The following is a 13,550-nucleotide window of genomic DNA, read 5'->3' as shown; positions in this document are numbered from 1 at the left end:
GACATCCACTGATCAGGGACAGATTGATGATTCCTTCCTAGATGAGCAGCTTCTTCATGTCAAGCGTCTGCCCTGGTTCGCGCATATCATCAACTTCTTGGTGACTGGAGAGTTCCCTGCGCATTGGAAATGGAATGAGAGAGATCATTTTTTCTCATAGGTGAGACATTTTTTCTGGGAGGATCCAGAATTGTTTTGATTATGTCCTGACCAGATGATTCAGAGATGCATACTCAAGGAGGAGTATGATTCCATCCTCTCTTTTTGTCATTCCATGGCCTGTGGTGGCCACTTTTCTAGTCGGAAGACTGCTGTGAAGGTCCTTAAGTCTGGATTCTGGTGGCTGACACTTCATAAAGATGCTCATAATTTTTGTCGGAGGTGTTTTACGCTGTCAGCAGACAGTTAACATTTTCAAACATGATATGATGCCCCTGGCGCCCATTCTTGTTGTAAAGATTTTTAATGTCTGGGGCATCAACTTTATGGGCCCCTTCCCGCCATCGTTTGGCTTTGTTTACATCTTAGTTGTGGTTGATTATGTCTGCAAGTGGGTTGAGGCCGTGGCCACCCAGACCAATGATCATAAGGAGGTGCTTCGATTTATCAAGCACAATATCTTTAGTAGGTTCGGTGTTTCGAGAGCAATGATTAGTGATGGTGGTACATATTTTTGGAATGTGCAGGTTGCTTCCTTACTTAGGAAGTATTATGTGCACCATCGGATTTCCACACCATACCATCCGTAGACGAGTGGCCAGGTCGAGGTCTCCAACAGAGATATCAAGCGGATTCTTGAAAAAATGGTTCGGCCAGACCACAAAGACTGGTTCCAGCGCTTTGATGATGCATTATGGGCATATCAGACTGCTTTCAAAACTCCAATTGGCATGTCTCCATACCGATTGGTTTTTAGGAAGCCATGTCATCTCCTTATTGAGTTGGAGCATAGGGCATATTGGGCTATCAAAAAGTTCAATTTTGATATGGCCCAAGTTAGCGCAGAGAGAAAATTGCAGATGAGTGAGCTTGAGGAGTTGCGAAATAAGGCTTACGAGAATGCTAAAATCTACAAGGCTTGAACGAAGCATTTTCATGATCAACATATTTTGAGAAAGTAGTTCGAGCCTGGTGAGAAGGTCTGACTATATAATTTGTGTCTCCATCTTTTTTCAGGGAAGCTGAAGTCTAGATGGGATGGCCCATTCATAGTATGTGAGGTGTTTGCACATGGAGCAGTTGTTTTTTATCCTCGTACAAATGGGACCTTAAAGGTCAATGAGAAACGACTGAAGCCCTATATTTCTGATGTCGTGGTTAGTCATGATATCGAGGTCATTGACCTCGTGGATGAGTGAGGCAACACACAGGGTTTGCATGTTGTATTGTTAGAATTAGATTTTTGCTTCTTTTATGATTTTCTTATGATGCATTTGTTTTATGTCTTGGTTCATGAGTATGAATGATAGATCATGTATGCATTATATTTTTTGAGTTGCATAACTGTGAGACATGTGGAATCTCTGCAAAGTCATTCACATGTCGTATCAGGTAAGGTTTTACAAGGTGGATTGGGTGACTTCTACTATTTCTCTCCCATTTATTTTCATTCTCATATGCATTTATTCAGTTTCATTTAAACATGGGGGAGTGCCACTGAGAACAATGTCATTCAAGCATGGGGGAGGGTGTAGTTTGCACACCCAAATTTTTTTGTCTTTATACTTGCACTTTTGATGTCAACTCATAAAAATTGAGCTTTTAGGGAATGAGTTTGAACTTATACGAATGTTTTTCAAAATCTAATGTTTTTAGAGAATTTCTAGCCCCCCCCCCCCCAACAAAAATATCTGACATTGATCTAGAAAATAGTGGTGCTTTATATAGATTTCAAAGAAATGGCGATAGATGCATGTTAGAGTTTATTTTGAATTATAAGTATGAATATGCATAATTTTATTTTTGAAAACTAAGCAAATGAACAATATTGCATTCATGAGCTCAAAAAGTGAAAAAAGAGCATACATTTAGTTGTTTGATATCTTTGTATTCCCTAGTAGCTTGGCTCAAATACAAGTTGAAGTGTTTGATTTTCATGTTGAAAAGGATAACAAAAGAAATCACTTCTATATCTAGTTGATATCCGTGGCCTATTTTGTTTGAGCAAGTAGAGCCAGATAGGTGTTTACACCTGGTGCCCTAAAGCCATCTGTCTCAGGAGTCATCGACCCGAGAGCCTAATAGATGTTGACATTGCACATAATAGAGAAGTAGACTATACGTAAAACTATGAAAATTGAAGGTCTAGTGACTCGAGCAATTAAGTTTGAGAGATACTTTGTATCTGGTGCCCTAAGGTCATCTAGCCTGGGAGTCACTGACCCAAAGCTCATTACACGAGTCACGAAAATTGAAAATTTGATATAGTGCTCAACAAAAGAAAGAAAGAAAGAATAAGTGTGAAAAAAAAATTGAAAATCAAGAAAAAAAAAAGAAAAGAGCGTAAAAGAAAAAGTTCACTGCTTAGAAGCAAATGTTGAAAAAACATGTGCATAAAATACATGAGTGAGGATAAGTAAATAATGACATGTATATATTTGATTTTTGGAGAATAAAACATAAATGATTATGATATTTAGAAAAGTAAAAGAAAATATTTTATTCTATGGTGGCATGTAAAAGACTCTAATCATGTTTTGATAATGCAATGACATGAAATATTTATGAAAACAAACCCCTTAGTTGCCTAATATTTTTTAAAGTTGAATCTTTATGCCTACATGACAAAGATGTTTGTAGGTAGCATCACTGTAAAACCTCATGAGACCTTACTCGTCCACTGGAGTAACCCAGGAGTTTAAAGGGCTTGTTGCATATGCAAAATGCAACCGTGATTTCTACGAAAGTGAGTTAGGTTTTTGTTTTGATTAGTTTAGATTTTTTATTCTTGCTTCAATTTGCTCGATGACTAGCAAACGATAAGCATGAGAGAATTTGATCATGCATATATTTTGTATTTTATTCATCTTATTTTATGCATGATCCAATAGAAAATTGTTTTAAAACCCATTTTTATCATTAGTTTCAAGAAACCGCATTGAAATAGAAATTATCAAAAAATCATGTTTTTCAAAGCTTACCCTGCATTTTTAGTGATTTTATTAGTTTTAGAATTTTCTTAATTATAGTTTAGTTAGATTAGGTTTAATTAGTTTAGGAATTTTTGATTTTAGAGAAACACATTTTTAATAAGAGACCCTTTTTGGAAATTATTGAAAAGTCATCAGACACTTTAAAAATTAGTGTTTTAACCTAATTCTCTTATTATAAATAGTATATTTTCAACATGAGAGGACGTTTTTCCCTCTTGAGAAAACACCCATGCTCTCTCTCTCTCTCCTCTCTCTCCCTTGTTCTCGATCTTGTCGATTTCTCTCCCTTTCTTCTTCTTCTTCTTCTTTCTCTTCTTCTCTCATCCAATCCGTCGTTGGCAACCTTTTTTTTTGTCGGGGAGGCGTGAGTTCAACTGGAATTAAGCATTTTCTCTTCTCATCCAATATGTCGAAAGCAGATCATCTGGTTTGCTTCTTTCTCTCCCGTTTTACCATAGTTTTAGGTTTTGCATGGCATAAAGCATAGCATCACATCATCTGCATACTTAAATTAGTTTAATTTAGTTTTCTTGCATCTGAAAAAAATAAAAAGACAAAACTATATTTCGTTTTGATATAGGTTAGCCATTTTCTTGATTTAAGCATTGAAAAATCTTGATTTAGGTAAATCGTTAGTTTTAATATAGGTTTTATATTTTGTTTTCTTGATTTGTGATTAGTTTTAGATTAGTTTAAGATTAGATTTAGTTTAGGAAAGCATGTAGCACATTTTTATTTGTTATTGTTTTTAGATCAAGTAATTAGAATTTGTTTTTCATTAGCCGTTTAGTTTTTTTTATCATTTTTCTGAAATTTTGTTTTGACGTCAAGTAGATAGGGTCTTATGCATTTAAGTTGAAGTCTGAGTTTAAGTTAGGTGTTGTTCGCGTCAACCAAATATATAATAGTTTTAGTTCGTTAGATTGATTATTAGATTAAGAAAAAAAAGATCGAAAGCATAGTGCAACGTTTTATGTTATTAGTTTTCTTTATCAGTCGGTTCACTATTTTTTTTGTTTCATTTTATTTTCTTCAGTCACTTACAGTCGGTCTGATTAATGTTTTGATATTTATTTGTTAGGATGTTTCACGTTTGTGTTTCCTTTTGTTTTTGTTTGTTGCGTGATTGATTTCTTTCTTTGTTAGTATATAGTATATTAGATAGGTTAGTCAACGTAGTATAGATGTTAGTTGATTATTATATTTTATATAGGTTAGTTTAGCATCCTACATTTATTGTGTTCTTGCATTAGATGTCAGTAGCATTAGTTATTATTTATTCTAGTTAATCTTTGTTAGATATTTGTTTTCATTAGCTGTGATTCGTTATTAGCTAATTGTTTTTAGTTTTTAGATTAGTCGTATTTCTATAGTTTAATGTTAGTTCTTTTATTCAAGTTATTTAGTTGCTAATTGATTCACGTGTTAGCTGCTAGTTTAAGTTACTTAGTCGTTTTAATCTTGCATATAATTTAATAATTAGTTTTACTTGATTCGGATTAGCTGATTAGCATAGTTTATTATTAGCCATTTTTTTTCCTTCTTAGTTCGTGTTTACTTTTATTAACCTGTCAATAATAGTTTAATTGATGAATTAGTTTATCATGTTCAGCTGATTGTATTCTTGATCTTTTGGTTTAGGCAACTTCTTGATTTATTGAATTAGTTCGTTATAAATTAGTTTTTGATTAGTTAGTTAGGTTGTTTTGCTATTTTGTCTTTTAGTGCTAGTTGTCATTAGTTTAGTTCATGCTATTTATAATAATGTTTTTGTGGTTTTTTTGCATATTTGCCTTTGATTTTCTCGTAGATTTTCGTTTATGCTTGGTGTCTTGTGTTGTGTTTTGCAGGGAAGCAATCAAATGTGCGAGGAGCTCCTTTTCATACCCTGAAAAGCCTTCTAAGGTCCCTAAAAAGTGCCCTCAGAGAATAAAAAGAAAACATGACTTACACATAGAAAGACTAAAAGACTCAAGCACTGAAAACCCTTTTATTTTATTTTTAGAATATGCTTTTATTTTATTCAATTCAATTTATTTGGGGTTGTAATAAGACTATTTATTTATTTGTTTACACCCTCTAAAGGAGCAATACTCTCTTGTTTATTTAGTTAATTAATTTTTTATTTTTCAAGGCAATAAAGCGTAGTTTAGATTGTATGCTTAAATATAAAGTATTTTCCGTTCCTTGAGTTCGACTCGGACTTCACCACTAGTATGAACCTGTTTTTATTATTTGATGCACGATTTACACAAACGTTTAATTGAAAATATCTTTTTAAAATACTCTATTGAAAAAGTTGCATCATAGCTACCAACATTTTTGGTTAGCAATACTGATAAAGTTTAGAAAACCATGTTTCCTGAAAAGGTTTCCTTGCATTCGTGAGCTGTCATACATTTCCTCTTTTATTGAATAATCAACAAGGTTTCCTAGCAATGTGCTAATGAAAATATGTTGAAAACTTGTAAATACAAGAAAGGAAGTCGAGGTTTAGCATAGTGGGTTGGGACCTAGGCCATTAGACAGGCAGTCGAGGTTTGATTCCTGTGATCGTCACTTGTGCAAGCTGACATCCAGCATAGGCTCTGGGGTAAGGGTCCTAGCCTCGGAGATTTATACCTCTGAGCCAACAACTGTAGGTATGGCAGGCTAAGCCAGTGCGACGTCTTTGAGCTCAGACGTGGTTTCTTCGGGTGATAAACCTCTCTCTCTCTCTCTCTCTCACACACACACACACACACACAGCAGCAGCAGCTACATATAAAGGGAAAAGATACGACGATTGATCCATTTGGATTATAAAAGGCATCCTGCTTCTGCCTTTCTGCAAACTAAAAGAATTCCTATGAGGACAGACTGACTTTTCATAAAATGACCAAGACAAGTAGCTTTTTCAGGAGGATCATAAGAATAGCTGAAAGGACTCGGTTTTGGAAGATAAAAAAGGTCCTCAGAGAAGCACTGACCTAAGCAAAAATCCTTTTTCAAGTGTGAAGACGTACAGGTACAGAACATACTGTGTGCTTGTTTTTGGTGCTAACTGGGGTAAATAGAACATTTACACACATTTTGTAGAATCTTTAGATCATTAATGTCCCATAAAAGCTGGAAATTGTTTTACCACCTCTCCAAGTGATAAATGTTACATGTGTACACATGGTGAACTCCAATTTGATCTCTTCTCAATATCCCATGGGCCTTAGTCAGAATTCTTGGATGAGACTTCTCATCACTTCCCTAAAGTATCCTTATAAATTGTTATTTGTAGAAGTATTAATCTATGAGGTACATCGTTGTAGAAACCAGAGTAAATATTTTGCACCTAAAAGATGTTACATGAAAAGCAGTGGTTGGGGCGACTAGTGATACGATCTAGAAACTAAGCTTGTCATGCTGCCATGCGTTACAAAGGTTACTGTTGGTATTAACAGCAAAATAAAGGACAATTTTGGAAAAAAGATGGCATACCTTTGCACATGCCAGCATGCCGCAGCCTTGTTTTTAGACAACAACCAGACAGAGTGTAGCAATCATTTGACTGAGGTTACCTGATCTCCAAGTAGGCAATTTGCAAAAACTTGGGCTGCGTTTGACTTAAAATCAGATTTAACCACATTACCTTGCGGGCTTCACAGTTTGTGATCTGGCTTTTTAAACTGGGTTCAAGGAGATACCAAGTTGTTACCATCCACTGTCAAGCTAAGAATGGATGGATAAGTTGGCATCTGTGTGACTTCTATCATCTAAGGAAATATAATTGGGACACAAACTCTACAATGGCAATCAGAAAGATATACATGAATTAATATGGTCCTGTTGAAGGGTTCATCTGCCTCTGGTTTATCATAAAAGGATAGCATAATGCCCACCATAACTTTGTGGGAAGATCACTAACAAATTATACAGGAATTCTCGACGAGCTAAACTTCTTGCTTGAAGTCAAAAGGTAACCAGCTGTCTTCCCCGAATTGCACAGCATGGCCATCTTCCTCCTTTCTATCTTCTTTCCATTTGGTTCAGTCATCACCTTCTAGTGAGATGAGCTCTGCTATTTAATTGAACTCAATTGTGATCTCATATACCTGCCATTATTGTAATGATGTGGGATCTGCAATCTTGACATCAGCATGATGATTCAAGAGACTAATGTGGTGGGAATGTGCTCATTCATCTTCATTCTCGGGATCAATACCGATCCACCTAGTGAATGCAAAGAGGAATTCTTTAAATGACACCATTCCATTCCGATCCCAGTCCATCTCTTCTGCAACAACAAAAAGCAGCCAAAAGGATTCATGGAAACCAGTTAGAAACATAAAATTTGCAGACAAAAGTTAAAAAATATGGGACAGTCTTAGATAATCCAGTTAGACAACTAGGGGCTGATACTAGGTGCTGAAAAGCTCATAGAAAACACCGGACTCATCCAAGCTAGATGACTGACCTGGACTTGAACAGATTGAACTGCGTAAATCCCAAGCTGGAGAGCTGGGCCTTCACATATTGTGTCAAACTAATGCACTTGGGGATAAAAAAAGGACACTAGACATCAGATACCAGGCAGTGCATGACAAACTGAAAACTTCGAAAATCAGAAAAATGATGTTTAGAATCATTTTGAGAATGCAGACATCTACATACCATGGGAACAAAATACAGGCAGGATCCTCTTGATAATAAAAAAAAAAATGGCTGTCTTTGATGCACATCTCCACAATCCAAATGAATAAGCTAATAGCTAGTCACAGCTGATTTGGTGGCTTTCATGTTTTGGATAATAGTTTACAACGACCAATCATGCAACTGTGGCTTAAGCAAATAAACCAAATGCTAGGCCTCAAATACTCAGAACTTTGCTGGCTGGGAATTATGTGTGTGTGTGTGTGGGGGGGGGGGGGGGGTGAGAGAGAGAGAGAGAGTACCAAATCTTTTAATGGCAATGAGCCCCGATGAACGTTCACCAACAGTAGTTTCAGTGATGGCCTGTATCATCTCATTCTTGCTAACATAGCCATCACTGTTCTTATCCAGGAATACAAATGCATCAACTAGTGTCTCAAATGTTGCCTCAAGGTGTGGTAGCCCCATCCTTGACTTCTGATTTTTTTTGTCAAAGAGAACACGACATTTCTACTTTTCCAGTAGTATCTCCATTTTATACAAAAAAAAAATTCACAAAAAAGCAGACGGCACCAGAGATTCAAAAGGTCATATTTAAGCCGAGACAAACAGCAAATAACAAGTCTAGAATTCCAAATCTTTCAATATGAATAGCAGAAGAGGTTTTAGTTCACATGTTTTACCTAATAACATCATAAATTTTGTTAAAAAAGAAAACGTGTAGCTTCTCTTTCTGGAATTCACACACACACACACACACGAGACAAAACAGAAATAACAATGAGACAAAGCAGCAATAACAATAATAAATATAAAACAATAGAAGACTTTACGAAGGATACAGAAGGACTGGTTGGAGGTTCCTTTAAAAGATACACGAGGCAGAGGAGAACAATGAACTCATTGAATTTCATACCTCTGCTCTCATTTAAATCACATGCCTCAAAGAGATCACTTATCTCCTCCTCAGTTGAAGAAATCTGGAGCTTTTGGAAGCAATGATTCAACTCTTCTGGGTCTATTGCACCATTATCATCTTCATCTGCAAAGGATATGCTCCATGTTAGCCAATATGAATTAATACAAACCTTTTTGTGAAGTCTGTATTGGACTAGGCATGCCAATCTATCACCTTAGAAAGCTGAACTGCAAAGGAAGTTGGAAGTTTTTGACAGGGGAAACCTTTTTTTTCAAGTGAAAGTATTTAATGAGCGCACGACAGTGAGAAAATTCCAACCAGGGGCCATAAACAAATCAATAAACTCTATTTGATGGGAGTCTAGCCATAGGTTATAAGACTGTGTATAGTATATTACAGTTGTTTATGAAAGACAGCTTGTGACAAAGTATTCATGAACCACAAATTAAAACGCCTAACGATCATAAAAGTGCTTACCAAATTGTTCAAAGATGCCCTTGACTTTCCTCAAGCTCTCATCAATTTTAGGGAACTTCAGGACTATACTATCAAAAGATCTCATTTGACTTCCTTCATTTGCCCTCCGCTGCATTGCCTCCACAATCATTTGCTCGAGCTTTGTTTCTGTTAAACAATTTTCTGCAGGATCCTCAGTCCTTCCAAGTACACCACCCATTCTAATCACAAAATGGCATACAAACTGCAACCAAGGATGTGCCTGAAAGCAGGAAAACGGAAATGAGGCTTGGTAGTTGATACTTACACAAGCACATTTGGCATTTAAGAACAAGATAACTCAACAAATAGCACTGTAACGAACTTGACTTGATCAACCACTACAGCCATGCACGGTAGATAAAATAGACAGAACTGAAAAGCATACAACCATATGTCCTTTAATATGGCTGCATCCAAGGGAAAACAATCAATCAAGAAAAATCAAAATAAAGCATATAAGTAGGTGGTTGGTAAGATTATATCTCCATTGAGCTAAGACAAGCATTGAAATGCACCAATTTAACTAGAACACATTTTTCAGCTACCTATTTCATCCCTTAACATCCGGCCGTGTGATGCTTAGTGCTTTGAAATACAACTACAAATAGAGTTTTCAGAAGAGATCATCCGCTCTGTAAAGCAGTTCTCATATGTAACAGTACCAGTGACTTTGATGCAGAAAGCTGCATCTAGAGAATTTACAATTGCTCGATATAAACTCTCAATGGAAAAATATACATATCTTTGTTTGAGATCCTATGTGAAGATGGCAGAATATGAGATGCATGGATAAAACAAGTCGGCACAGGATCCACCAAAAGAATAGCACGAATAAAATCATTATTTCCTGGACCCTACAACGGAAATTTCACGCTCATCCCGCCCATATCTCTATGACCACGCTACCAAGGTTCAAGATTCCCAGACAGCAACAATCAGCCACACCAACGCTCTATGATTCAACATGCTGTCAAACACTTAAACGAACGAAGAGTTATTGGCCGAGAAATCCACAGTAGAGAGGTTGAGAAAGCTTAAATTTTGACACTGAATTGCCAAACGTTTTCCAAAAATATGTTCTCTGAGTTTTCCCAATACAAACAAGAATCCAGCCCGACATGAACCTCAGAAACAAGAACATCACCGCTCAGAAAACGCGTCGAATACAGAATAAAACTGCGAACAGAACCCTAGTACATAAAAAAAATCAATGACCCAGTCAGATTTGAACTGATTACAGAACGTATGACACCTATCTGCCAAAAACAGGCTCCCACAAACATAAGCAAGGTCACACAAATCCAAAATAAATACAAGGAACCATAAGGTATGATAAGCCATAGTCCTATGTCCATCGGGTGATGGTTTCAAACTTCCCATCTACATTAGATGCACCAAAGGGTCCGATTTGAGCCCTGCAACTCAAACTCCCCGTATATGAAAACTCAATAAAAAAATTTGGAGAATTGTGAAGGACAAAGAAACAAAACGAGGAGATCCATGCCAGATAAATACAATAAACAGAAAACCCATCATCGAAATCTTGGAGAAAGACAAAAAATCAATCAAATCTGGGCACTCACCTTGTCTTCTTCAATCAAGCCCCTCTAGTGACAATGATTTTTATGCAGTACATGGAATCCTCGAACCTCTAGAAAGATGTTAGAAAACCAAGGTGGTAATAACTAATAACCACACCATGCACAGGTATCAACAGATATGATGATCCTTCCTGGTGTTCTTTCCAAAAGGAAGATAATAATAATACGGGGATTTGGAAATATGACACCAAAATGAAGGATGGAAAGTTTGGGAAAAGATGAGGGGAAGAAGAAGGGGGTTGTTGGGTCCTCTGGTTTTGGGGTGTAATTATTTTTAGGTGGTGGTGTTTCCACAATTGTAGCTGTCTTCACCACGTACGAGAATCTGAGACGCATACAACTGGGAAAAGCAGAAGCCTTGTTGGAAAATTTCGCTCAAATGAAGTACTTTTTATTTGGCTTTTGTTCGGTGTCTATTTCCACAAATTGCAGAAAAAAACCTTTTAACTGTTTATAAGATGACAGAAACTTCCTCAACTCAACATTTTAAATAAAGAGGAGAAAAAAAAAAACTATGCAATGATAACTAATGGAATATTGCATTTGCCAGAATGGCTGGGATCGAATAAATACACTAACTTCACTTTGTGCGTTGTTCATTATTGAGATGAATGGCTATTGTTGAATGGCTTCCTATATATTAGATACGTGCCTATGGTGCAGAAGCTAGATTTTCAAAGATACTTGTGGTTATTTCGCGCGCACCATATTAAAAACAGTACACATTATTGTTGATTGACGTTGAGTTGATACAGTTGTGTATGTAGTCACGCATGTGTGGCACATACTGTGCATCAATTCTTGTGCATTTATTCATTGAGAGATATTACGTGATGGGGCCGAGCCCCAATCATTATGCGCCACGTAGTACGTAGTGCCTGCCCCACCATTAAAAGGCCCACTTACCGCCCCCCGTATTAACCCACGCCTCTCAATTTAGTGTGAAGGATTTGATATGGATGCACTTAGAGTACACAGCCCACGTATGATAGAATTGCCTTGGTGCCATATCCATGTTTTATGGTAAACAAAAGGAGAAAAAGATAAAAGTTCCCTCACTCTATGCAAGTCCTGGTGAGGGGACGCGCACACAAATGCACACTTAAAAAATGGAAGGCCTAAATTCTAACATGATACATATATGTTAATTAAAAAAATATAAAACTTTTAAAATTTTAACCAAAATCAAATGACTTCCAATTGATTTTCGAAAAATATAAAAAAAAATTTAAACATTACATAAAATATTCTAGGGACCCAACATTAATCATAGATTTAATTTACACAACCCAATAATAATTTCAAACACAATATAAATCAAATCATAAAATCCACTGAGGGTTAATATAGTTTTTTAAAAAAAATTAACTCTCGAATACGTCAAAACCCTGGCTACCAGATCATAACCCTCGATTTCCTTCAGCAAGTTGGTCCCTCTATTACTATGTCTCAGTACCTAAAAAAGATTTTTAAAAATAGGATAAGAATTGAAGTTTTCGTACGAGACTCTCTCAAAATCCAACAGTAGAGAATTTGTCATAAATCAAATCAAATATAAGTTTAAGATAGTTCTATAAATAATACACGTTCAGAATAAACTTATAGTCGAAGCAATTCAAATAACACAACCATCAATTTCATGCTACATTAAACAATTATGGATGCATGAATAACTTTTTAAGTTTAATTATTAGAATTGCTTTTGCATGCATGTTTCTATTTAATGTATACAATTTAATTTTTACTTTCTTAAAACTTGTGGATTATAAAAAATGAGCAAAATTTTTGAAGTTCAAGGTAGTTTCTAATGATAGCTTAATACACAATTTATATTTTATTTACTTGGCTCTACACAAGTTTCTCGGCCGACATCAAGAATCATCATCAATCAGAACATTAGGAATCATCACCTAATATCAAGATGACAAGAAAATCAACATCCATTGATGCTACTTTCTTGGTATACCAATAACTACAACTGAGTCAATAACACCACCCTCAAGAAAAATGATGAAAGTTCGTATAATATCTCATAATTTTTAAAGTCTAAAATATAATTTTTGAATTATATACCTATACTTAAATTTAATAAAATCATAAAAAAATAAATAAATAAAGGTGATATCAGTTGGGTTTAGATGTGGCTCAGAGCCCACTGAAAATATCTAATTGAGTTAATTATAATTTTTAAAAAAAGTTTTTAACCATTAAATTTGAGCAAATTTTAAGTTAAATTCAAGCAAAATTCAAAAGTAAAATTTACCTAAGAACACCATTAGATCCACCTCGGAATGTAGATATCGTAATAGATCTATTTTCTTGAAATCGGATTTTGGTTGACCCAAAAAATTCATTTTTCAAAAATGACCGACCTCTATTTTTGAGTTTTTTCTGGTTTGGATCGAACTAGATCCGCTCTATTTAATCCAAGTTAATATGGATTTGGACTCAGTCCAGGATCCATATTGACTAGGATCTGGTCCAGGGTAGGATCTATTTTGATTTGGATCCTAGATCTAAATATAGTCTCATAATCCAACAATGACAATTTTAAAACTAATTGGAATTTAAAGTTTTAAAATTAACTAACTGATAATGCATGAAATGCATATCATATTATCATAAAATCATGCATTCATATAAACTTTTATAGCTTAAACACCCTTGTTTATATTGTTTTAGGTGTGAATGAGCTACGGTTCAAATTTCACTCAAATCAGAGTTAAAATGAGAAAAATAGAGCACTTTTAAGGTATT

At 35.5% G+C, this 13,550-nt stretch overlaps 1 protein-coding gene across 1 annotated transcript; it reads right to left on the bottom strand.

The window, feature by feature from the left end:
* Nucleotides 1-6,932: 6,932 nt before the first annotated feature.
* LOC149837597 (putative calcium-binding protein CML21) lies at nt 6,933-11,159 on the bottom strand. Its single transcript, XM_090006135.1, has 5 exons — nt 10,776-11,159; nt 9,172-9,412; nt 8,618-8,817; nt 8,078-8,252; nt 6,933-7,419 (listed from the first exon to the last, which is right to left on the bottom strand). The coding sequence occupies exons 2-5, from the start codon at nt 9,368-9,370 to the stop codon at nt 7,319-7,321; spliced, it is 675 nt and encodes a 224-aa protein (XP_089862261.1). The 5' UTR covers nt 9,371-9,412; nt 10,776-11,159; the 3' UTR covers nt 6,933-7,318.
* Between the last annotated feature and the right edge of the window lie 2,391 nt (nt 11,160-13,550).

Source organism: Nuphar pumila, chromosome 5, assembly GCF_984573655.1.
Source record: "Nuphar pumila chromosome 5, dmNupPumi1.hap1.1, whole genome shotgun sequence".
In the NCBI taxonomy this organism is placed as follows: domain Eukaryota; kingdom Viridiplantae; phylum Streptophyta; class Magnoliopsida; order Nymphaeales; family Nymphaeaceae; genus Nuphar; species Nuphar pumila.
Note: the sequence above shows the minus strand (reverse complement) of the source record. Positions and strands in the feature narration are given on the sequence as shown.